This window comes from Sus scrofa, chromosome 10, assembly GCF_000003025.6.
Source record: "Sus scrofa isolate TJ Tabasco breed Duroc chromosome 10, Sscrofa11.1, whole genome shotgun sequence".
Classification (NCBI taxonomy): Eukaryota; Metazoa; Chordata; class Mammalia; order Artiodactyla; family Suidae; genus Sus; species Sus scrofa.
Window position 1 is genome coordinate 15112597 of NC_010452.4, and position 11325 is coordinate 15123921.

At 36.5% G+C, this 11325-nt stretch overlaps 1 protein-coding gene across 3 annotated transcripts in view; it reads left to right on the forward strand.

The window, feature by feature from the left end:
* AHCTF1 (AT-hook containing transcription factor 1) overlaps window positions 1-9289 on the forward strand; it is a 79718-nt gene extending 70429 nt beyond the window's left edge. For all 3 annotated transcript variants that reach the window (XM_021064442.1, XM_021064443.1, XM_021064441.1), the window contains 4 exons: window positions 196-2017; window positions 4683-4816; window positions 6290-6372; window positions 7560-9289. In XM_021064442.1, the coding sequence (XP_020920101.1) occupies window positions 196-2017; window positions 4683-4816; window positions 6290-6372; window positions 7560-7749 (2229 nt within the window). In that variant the 3' untranslated portion in view covers window positions 7750-9289. The remainder of the gene's footprint in view (window positions 1-195; window positions 2018-4682; window positions 4817-6289; window positions 6373-7559) is intronic.

Genomic DNA, 11325 nt, shown 5'->3' on the forward strand with positions numbered 1-11325 from the left:
TACTTATTTTGACTGAATGAGAAAGTCTAATCGCTTAAATAGATATTTTATAAAGTAAACCCATAAATATATGCCATATCAAATGTAGTTTTTGTTTAACAGTTCATACACCATGAGTAAGATGGTCATTAAAAAATTATGCTTTAGCTTAAAATAAATATATACATTAATAGTGTCATCTTTAATTCATTTTAGGTGGTTGAACATGAAAAGGTTGAAGTTCAAGATTCAGGACAAGAGGCTAGGAATCTCTCATTTAATGAGTTGTATCCCTCAGGAACTCTTAAGCTTCAATACAATTTTGATACCATTGAGAAACAATTTTGTGACTTGCCTGATAGTAAAGACTCTGCTGAGTGCGACATTGCTGAAGTAGATAGGGAACTTTTTGTGGCACAGAGCAACTTTACCTTGATTTTGGAAGGTGAAGAAGGAGAAATAGAGACAGGTGATTCTGCAGCATCGAATGTGTTAGCTAAAGCAGCTAATGCAGCAACTGAGGAAAAACATACCTGCAGTAGGGAAAATGATAGTCACAGACATGTTGCAAATTTGCCATCTGTCCTAACTAGTGATCAAGAGTCCCAGAAGGTAGAGACGTTACCATATGTGCCTGAACCAATTAAAGTAGCAATTGCAGAAAATTTATTGGATGTAATTAAAGACACAAGAAGTAAAGAAATTACTTCAGATACAATGGAACAGTCCATTCATGACAATATACCTTTAATAAGCCAAAAGGTAATGTGTTCCACCAAGTTAGCCAAAACTCCATTTAAGACTGTTCAGGAAACAAGTGCAGTGACTATAAATGTCAGCCAGATTAATGACATGATTTCCTCCAGAACTCGCAAGAAAAGACGTGTCCAAGACATGAGTGTCAAATCAGCACATCAAGAAGAGTCAGCAGATGTTGCTACTCCTGAGATGCTGGGGCTTTCCATTATGAAGAAAACTAGAAAAACAAAAGAAATTTCAGGAGCTTTTGAAAGTGCCTCTTCTGATGACAAAGGAATATCTCAGAACCAGCAAACACCTCAAAATTCTGTTACTCCTAGGAGGGGAAGGAGGAAGAAAGAAATTAATCAAGACACATCAGAAGATATTAATTCTGTGGAACAAGAGTTAGAAGCTACTCCAGGTAGGGAATTAAGAAGAGTAAAATCATCTCAGTTGTTGGAATCAGTGACTGAAGAAAGTTCTTTTAGAAAAGATGTTAAGCTTTCATCTGTTACAAAAAGGACTCCGAAGAGAATCAAAAAATCTGTAGAAAATCAGGAAAGTGTTGAAGTTATCAATGATTTGAAAGTTAGTAAAATAGCAAGTCCTAGCAGAAGCACCAGAAAATTGAGGAGTGCTTGTTTGGAAACTTCTGAAAGTACAGCTGGGGAGTCCACTGAACAGCAGCTGCCTCTTCAGCGTAACAGAAGGGTTAGAAAGAGAGAAGGTAGTGCATCGGATGTTGTAGAAGATTCCAAATTTGATTCATCGCAGCGGAAGCCTCCAGCAGAATTTGATACCCCTGCTACACCTAGAAAACGTGGTAGACCAAGAAAAACCAATCCATCTGAAGATGTAGAATCTAAGGCTGTTAAGGGAGCAAGAAGTCCTGAGACGAGAGAAGGTCTCAACATCCAAAGGAGATCCACAAGAAATACCCCAGCGAAAAGTGGAAATACTGAGGTTGGAAAACTAGCTTTAGAAACATCAGTTTTTGTGCCAAGTGAAGAACTTGCTACACCAGTGAGCTCTAAGAAAAAGCCTACAAAAAGGACTGAAAACCAAAGCCAGAAACGTCCATTACGCTCAATATCAGAAAAATGCATAGACGAGGAAATGACACACAAAGAAGTAGATGACCAAGAGGAAAAATTGCTTGCCACAGTTGCTTTGACTAAATCTTCCCGTGGCACAAGGACTAGATCTAGCAAGGCCGTCTTGTTGCCAGACCTTTCTGAACCAAAAAATGAGTCTTTATTTTCTCCTCCTGTGTCAAAGATTCCAAGGAAAGAGAAAGGTACTTTTATTTCAATTCAAAGCACAATTTTCATCTCATTCAGAGTCTTCAGCTTAACATTCTGTCATTTCAAACATGATTAGGTTGTGTTTAAGTCACTAATGGACTTTTTCTCCTAACAATGACTTGTAGTTATAGGGAATCCCCCCTCCCCCCAAAAAACCCTTCCATTTTGGATCTTTTAATAGTAAAATTAAAAGATTTTATATTTCACAGTTTATTTTTAGATTCAGGAATTTTCTGTTTCAGCATGACTTTTTAAATCCTATCATTCACTTGACATTGGTTTAATTTTTACAATAGTATCATGTCCCTTTATTCTACCCCAAGACTGTAGTTTCTATACTCTTACAATATCTTATGTTCCTTGTTGCCTATTTAACTTGTGTTTTATTTAAAAAGCTCCTTCAGGGTAGGGGTAGGGGGCATAGAGAAGAGTGGATACAAAATTACATAATTAGAAAGCTGGAGCCCATCCTCTGTTTAATTGAAACATGGCAAAAAATACAGATATCTTAGAACCACTAGTTAAAAAGAATATAGAGCTTGACACTTCACTGGGTTTTCTCTAATTCCATTACTCAGCAGCCAGTATTTGAGAAGAGTTTGCTGTATGCCCGAGGCTATACTGGGGGATGCCTTCTCAGTTCATTTGATTCTCACTATAACTTGGTATAGCTTAGGTAGCTATTACCTCCCTCTTTCTACAGTGAGGAAATTGAAGTTCAGTAAAACTGAGCACCTGCATCACTCAGGTAATAAGTAACTGGTGGTGTCTTGGAGCTGACTCCTGCTGGCCAGGGAGAGCCAGTTGTTAAATATTCAGGAATTTTCTGAGGAAGTATTGTCTGGCTAATGGAAGTGTATGGAAGGAGTGGTATGGCTGAACATTTTTGCATGTGATAATGTTTTTGTATTTCTTTCTTTGTTCCTTTGGTTCAGGGGAAAACTATAGGGGAAGAATATGAGCTAGTCTTTGAAAAGCCAAAGAAGCTGTTGCTCCAGGTAGCCTGGAAAGAGAAAAGCAGAACATATCATTTTCATAGAAAGGATTTGCTTGTGTGTTTAACTCCAAAGGATGGAAGTTACCACCAGTGCCATTTATGCTACTTATCAGCTGGGGGCAGAGATGATTTTTATTTCTGATCTCACCTCTCTTTTTTGTTAAGAATCACATGCTTTAAAAGCAGAATTGGGCATCTTAATAGAACTCTTGATTGTCCCAGTAGGTGAAATGACATTGAGAATTTTATTTTAAAGATTTGTAAATTATACTTTTGAAGTAGTAACATCATAACTTGCAAACATCTATAAAGCGCTTTCTATATAGTACCAATATTCTAATCCTTTATAATCTTCACAGTAACTTTATAGGTATTAATCCCATTTTATAGAAACTGAGGTACAGAGAAGTTTAGGTAATTTACCTTTGGTCCCCAGCTTATAAATCCGGAAGCTGGGATTTAATTTCATGGTTCAACTGCACCATGCCACTTCCATTAATACATTGCTAATGGCCATTAATAGAGACCCTTTAATAAAAACAGGAAAATATTTGAGATTGAGTCTGGGATAAATGTTTTTAATTACATATTTTCAACTATTTCTTTTTTCTTTTCTTTTTTGTCTTTTTAGGGCCACACCTGAGGCATATGGAGGTTCCCAGGCTAGGGGTCCAATCAGAACTGTAGCTGCTGGCCTACACCACAGCAATGTCAGATCCTCAACCCACTGAGTGAGACCAGGGATTGAACCTGCAGCCCCATGGTTCTTAGTCGAATTTGTTTCCACTGTGCCACAACGGGAACTCCTCATGTAATTCTTGATTAAACCATTTATATTTGTCTATAGAATATCTTCCTATCAAACTGTTTCTTGATTATTACTTCCTCTGCTTACTTTTTTTTCTTTTATGATGTGCATTTTTCTATTGTTCTTCTTGCTTGGAAGAATTAGCTCAGAATGATCTAGGAGGAAAGGGGGTTTGAGTCTCTTTGTAAATAAAGTTGCTTTTTAAACTAAAAACCTTGCCTTTGAAAAAGTAGGAATTATGAAGCAGAGTAGCTCAGATTACACAGGCAAGTGTACTTGAAAGATACTTGTGGGTTCAGTTCCATACCATTAATTACTAAAGCGAGTATCTGAATAAAGTCAGTCACACACCCAACTTGGTTTCCTAGTACATAGAAAAGTTATGTTTATACCGTAGTCTTTTAAGTGTACATTAGTATTATATCTTAAAAAATGTGCACACCTTAATTATAAAATACTTTATTGCTAAAAAATGCTAACCATCATCTGAGCTTTAAGCAAGTAATGTTTTTGCAGTAGTGACATCAAAGATTACTGATCCCCATGACAAATTTAATAATGAAAAAGTTTAAAATATTGCAAGAATTACCAAGATGTGGCATGGAGACATGAAGTGAGCAAACGCTGTTGGAAGAATGGTGTTAATAGACTTGCCGAAAACCTTTGGTTTGCCACATACCATATTTCAAACCTTCACATATGCTGTACCTTTTTTATTGTGCGTCATTTTTCTTGCCCTTCATTCCACTTCACAGATACGGCTTTTTTTGTTTTGTTTTGTTTTGTTTTGATTGAATTTTTATATGAATTTGAATTAAATTTATACAGTTTTTTTCTTTTTATCTTTTTTTAGCTAAAAAAATAGAGGCTCCTGCACAGCTGAAAGAATTAGTTTCAGATTTATCTTCTCAATTTGTCTTCTCACCTCCTGCTTTAAGGACCAGGCAAAAAAACTTAACTAATACATCGAAACTTATAGACAAACTGGTAAGAAACGCATGATTTTATTTGTATGTGTATTTATACATGCTTTTTATTTCTTAAAGCAATGCTTCCTGGATAAACTTCTTTTAAAAAGAGCAGATGTTTATACTCTTGAGTCCTACTTTTGCAGACCCTACCTTTAAGATGGATTGGTATGTTACTCATGGTATATTATTAGCAGCCTATTACCTATTAGAGAAAGGTTTTTAAATTTTAGTGTTTCATCAGAATTATCTGGATGTATTTATTTAAAATACAGATTGCTGACCTAGAGTGTCACTTAGAGACCACACTTTGAGAGATGGTGTTTTGGAGTTGACTGTATTACCTAGTTGCATGTAACTCTAAAATAAAATAATTTAGGGATTGAGTGTGAGCATAAGACCCTTATACTTACCAATCTTTTGTTTTATTTTGCTTTTTTTTTTTTAGGGCCGCACCCGCGGCATATGGAGGTTCCTAGGCCAGGGGCCTAATCGGAGCTACAGCTGCCAGCCTACACCACAGCCACAGCAACGCCAGATCCTGCACCCACTGAGCAAGGCCAGGGATCGAACCCGAAACCTCATGGTTCCTAGTCAGATTCATTTCCACTGCACCGTGACAGGAGCTCCAATACTTATTAATTTTAATTCACGATCATTTCCTTTTTCTTTCTTTTTATGGTTGCACCCACAGCATGTGGAAGTTCCCCGGCCAGGTATCAAATCCGAGCCACAACTGTGACCTATGCCATAGCTACAGCAATGCTGGATCTTTAACCCACTGTGCCATGTTGGGAACTCCCCATAGGCATTTCTTAAACTGGCCATGAGCCATTTACTATGCAAGGACAAAGACTGACAGAGAAATAGGCAGAATCCTTGTCTCTCAGGAGCTCAGTTTAATTGAAGAGGCAAAAGTGCACATGGTTATTTCAGTGTGATAAGAATCATTATACCCAGATCTATATACCCTTATAGACAGAAGGCAAAGGAGACAGGCATTTCTGGAAGAGAAAACAGCAGATGCAAAGGCACAGAAGCCTGGTAGTGCATGAGGAAGTTCACAAACTAGCAAATAGCTATGTGTGTATTTTTAAGTAGTTTTGATGGAAAAATGAATTCTAGGGAGGAAAAAATAGTCATTGGTAGTTTAATTCTCATGCAGCACCAAGAGCCTGGATTTAGACAGAGGCAGTGAAACAAAAGGGCAGTGGTCCATGGAAACATTCCAGAATCAAACTGATAAGGCTTGGAGATCAGTTGAATGTGTGGGGAAGAGGGATAACCAGCCATCCTCGATGACCAGGGTTTCTACCAGAAAATATAGGGAGTCTCTTTGATATTTGTTGAGTTTGAATTCACTCTGCACTGTTTAGTTCATTTAACACTGTTCATTTAGCACTGAATTCCATGACTCAGGATAGAACTTTTTCAATTTAGATTTTAAGTATTTAATTACTTATGGTTGATCTTTTAAATTTTTAACCTGTAGGAAGATGATGCTCCATCAGTAGAAACTGTGGAAAAGCAACAAGTGAAAAGAGCCCGGACCACAAAAACAAGACAAGCAAGCAAGTAAGGCTTTTTCTATGCTGTGATTTTTTTCTGTCTAGTTTTTTAAAATTAGATTTGAGAAGAGTCTTCAAAGAGAAATTAACCTCATCAGAAAAGGGTAATTCTTAGGGGCGTTCCCTGGCTCCATGTAATTGTTAGATTTCACTGCCGAAGGTGGCTTTCACTGTGTAGCATGAACACCCATTCATTTGAAGGGTAGTGGGATGGGGGTGGTTGAGTACCCAATGAATTTTGTTTTTGCAATGGGTTAGGGGTGGGAGTGGCAAAAATTTTGCCTTTTCCTTAGTAAAGATAGATGATACCTATCAGTAAAAGTAGTTAAAAACTGAAAAATCCTGTGATTGTTTCACTAATATCAATTAAAACTTCATCCATGGGGGAGTTCCCGTTGTGGCTCAGCAGAAAGGAATCTGACTAGCATCCATGAGGACACAGGTTCGATCCCTGGCCTCGCTCAGTGGGTTAAGGATCAGGCGTTGCCATGAGCTGTGGTGTAAGTCGCGGATTCGGCTCAGATCTTTGTTGTGGCTGTGGTGTGGGCCGGCAGCTACAGCTCAGATTCAACCCCTAACCTGGGAACCTCCGTATGCCACAGGTGCAGCCCTTAAAAAATTCATCAGTGGGGATATTAGTCCATTTCAGATTTATTTGTGCTTGAAGTTTCATAAAAGTGAATTTCATAAAAGTACAAAGTAATCCATTTTATCTTACTTTAAGTATTTAATGAGAGATTTTGACTATAATTAATAACACTTTACATATAAGTTGGTTTGTGTGTATGTTGGAAACTACTTCATATATGAAAATATATACCCAGTTGCTAATTGCTGGCGTTTGAGAATTGCCATTTCTCTTACACCTTATTATGGGCCTGCTGGGCTCTCATTCCATGGACTGACAACTCCTTGTAACCGACCAGTATTTATTAATACATATGAAAGGTTTAAACAAAAATTCAGCAGTAATTGTTTTGAGTATCCCGATTATCAAGAAAAATTTCTATCATGTGAAACCGTAACTCTTTCTAATTAGCTTATATGACTAAAGTTTTATTTCACTTCTCCTTTATAAAATAAAAGCACCAGGAAGGGGCAATACCTAACATTTCTTTCCTATATTGGGAAGTCAATTACATTTTATATTATTATAACATATTTGTTCTTATGTGAATTATCTTTTTATCTCAGAAACACAGAAAAGGAAAGTTGGTCACCTCCCCCAGTGGAAGTTAAGCTGATCTCGCCCCTGGCCAGCCCAGTCGATGGAGTAAAGAGCAGACCAAGAAGGGCCGCAGAAGTGACAGGAAAAACTCTTGGAAGGAGCAGGAAGAAAGTGTCTTCCTTCCCAAAGCAAGTTCTGCGCAGAAAAATGCTGTAATTTTTTTCAAGTTTTTAATGTACACCTATTTGTAAAGTCATCAGAATTGTGTGGATTATTAAAAGTTGTCTAATTTGGAAGAAAGTAATTTATATAAATTATTGTAAATTTTTGTAAACAGAGGTCTTCACTAGGTAAAGTAACTCCATATGGAGTACGACTCTTTTAGTCCAGGCATTTTTTTCTATTTTATATTAAGACTTCATACATTTATATAATATGTAAATATGGCTTATTACTGGAATGTTAAATAAAGCGTATACTTCAGTAGTCTGTGTCTGTTAGATTTTTGAGAGGGGATTTCTGTTTTAATAATGATTTTATATGCTAGTAGGTATTGATTCCATTTTCTTTATAGTTAAAAGTATTAGACCAATTTTAAAATGAGGCCAATTGAACTGTTGTTGTTTTTTTTTAAGTTGCTATTTTATTATTTATGCACTTTGCTTCTGTGATTAAGATTTCTAATGATAAGTTTTGGGGGTACTGTTAGTATGTTGAAATTGAATTATGGGCATGTAATTTTGCCACTTTTTTGTAGTTTAACAGATTTTATGTATTCTACCTCAAATTAGTAATTTTCTAAGTAATGCATTGGTTAAATATGTTGGCATTTCTTATTCAGCAAGCTTAAAGGCTATTATCTTTGAAGTCTCTTAATTATTCAGAGACTAATTATCCAGGTTAGACTGACCGGTTCACTGCTGACTAGCAACTTCTTAGAAGGGTTTGAGTAGTCTATTGAGTGCACCTTATAAGGGTTTGTTTCATGGCTATTCAGTGCACTTTGTATGTGCCTAATATTGATAGAATGAGAAGTGTGAACAAATTTTTATAATAGTCTTACTGTCAAGGAGCTTGCTAATGAATCACAGAAATCCCTTAAAATATTCAGGTTTTAAAACTGACAGATTCTTATAGGACCTCAGGCAGAGTATTGAAGATGGGGAAAGAGTGAGTAGATGTGGAAAAAGCTAAAGAAAACCACTCTGTTCTCTGCAATGTGACTGTGTGCAGTTAAGTGGTGGTACTTGGTGTAGGCTATAAAACTCATCAATAAGTAAGGGTTGTAAAATAATTTATGACAGGTAACTGAGAGCATGTAGTGAATGGACCATTAATAATTGATCACCTAGAAACAAACTGCTTTTGTTGGCAAAGCTTTTTTAATGTCCTGGTGTGAGGCATAAGCAGTATAGTCTCTACATTTTTTTACCAAATAATAATACAAATAATGGGAAAATGATGAAAATGCCTATGCCAAGTATTGACAGAGTGAAGGTGGCAGTACGAGTGCGGCCTTTTAGTCAGGTTAGTGATCAATGTTACATTGCCTTGTTGAAAATCTGACTATGACTTTCATTTTATTAATTTTTTAATATTAGTTATCAAACTTGTATTTAAGCTGCTTGTCATTTACCGAATATTAAATTTATTTAAATGAACTTGTTAAATGAGTAATTTAAAGATCTAAACATAATACAGTAAACAATTTCATTTCTTTGTGCACGTAGCACAATAAAAAAATTGACAAGAAAAATGTATTGTCAAGTTAATAATTTCTTAATACAGTTTGGTGAATATAGACATGTGCTATGTATTTTTAATAATGTACTTTTTCTCCTTCAGAAACAATAGATCATAAGCAAATTGCCAATTCTGATCTATGTATTTAAAATGCATTTATGTATAAATGTATTTATATAACTTTTTACAAAGATACCAGTCATTGAATTGTTGCTACAGCATTTTAGGATAAAATATGGATTGTACTCATTCTAGGACCTTTAGCAGTTGCCTTTGATTATCAATGGAGTGTATTGAATTTTAAGCTAATTGTGAACAACTGACCCATTCAGCAGACTTTGATTTGTCTGCTGTAGAACAAAGGCTGAACTAGAGACTGAAGATACAAAGAAAATCTTTGTTCTCCAGCAGCTTACAGTCTTACGTTAAATGATTTGTAGCAGTGCATACTGTGGTAAGGTAAATCATCTTTGGCTCCCAGAGCAAGATCAGGTAAGAGTTCATTCTGCCTGTACAGAACTTGAAGGCTTCTGGAGCTAGAAGCATTTGGGGTGACTGCAAAGGACAGATGGGATTTGGATAAGTGCATGCTGGAACAACACGCAAAAGCTTATTTAATGGTAATTAATCTTGAATTGGATACAAGGTAATGATGACCTCATATGAGGTCCTCTTTCTACCTTTGCTGCTTTCTCTCGTACATTTATATAAATTATTGCTTTGCACATTTTCAGTTGGCATCAGTTCTGTCTAGTCCCTAAACATTCGTCTGTATTGCAGAAAATAATTAGCAAATAGGGATGTGTAGAATTAGATAACTTTATGTGTATAACTAGATAACTTTAGCAGCTTTTTTTTTTTTTTTTTTTTTTTTTGCTTTTTAGGGCTGCATGCGTGGCACATGGAGGGTCCCAGGCTAGGGGTCGAATCAGAGCTGCAGCTGCCAGCCTACACCACAGCCTCAGTGATCCCGAATCTAAGCCGAGTCTACGACATATACCGCAGCTTGTGGCAACAATGGATACGCCACCCACTGAGCAAGGCCAGGGATCGAACCTGCATCCTCATGGATACTAGTCAGGTTTGTTACTGCTGAGCCACAACAGGACTCACAAGTGTAACAACTTTGTAAGGCTTCTAAAGTCGCATGGTTTCTTAGGAATCGATCGCCAAAAAACCAATTAACTTGTAATCAATAAGTAAAATGTTTGGGGCAAAAAAAAAAAGAAATAAAACCTAACCCATCATCACATTGAAAGCTATTCCAGGGGTATTCCCCCACCCCACTGGCCTTTAATATCATTAAACTAACTGTTAACTACTATTTTAAGTAGTTAACAAGGATATAGATGTGGGCACTAAAATAGTTAACATAATTACACAGCCTTTAGGTCCCCTTAAAAGAGATTGCCTCTGATTCAAATCCACCATAAAAGTTGATTATCTTAGACTAGAATAGTAGCAAGGAGGAAAAAGAATGAATAAAAGAGGTGGTTTGAGTATAAATAGTTATGGATCACACCTAGACAACTACTTAGTGATCTAGACCTAACTTCATATCCAGTCTTTACTGTGGGATCAGAGAACCAACTTTATGCAACCTCCTTAGTTTTAAGACAAACTGTCAGGAGCCGAACTTGGGTTCAAAACCTGACTTTTATCACTTAACTGTTACGCAGCCTTGAGCAAGGTTTTACAAGCTCTCTGAGGCTTGGTTTCCTTATGTGCCAGATGGAGCTGTTGGTACCTCACAGTTAGTGTTGTAGACACTAGCCCAGATGTGTAATCACTGAGCGCTGTGCTTGGCAGGTATTTTAATACTAGCTGCTACAGTTACTTTTTAAGTAGTTTCACCGAGATTATAATTTACATACTACACATTTAACTCATTTGGAGTGTATAAATCAATGACATTTAGTATATTCACAGATAAAATGCAACCATAACCACAGTCAGATTTAGAACATTTTTATCACCTCAAAAAAGGATCTCTGTACCCTTTAGCTGTCATCATTATTCCTCCAGTTGTAAACAGCCATAAAACTAGTC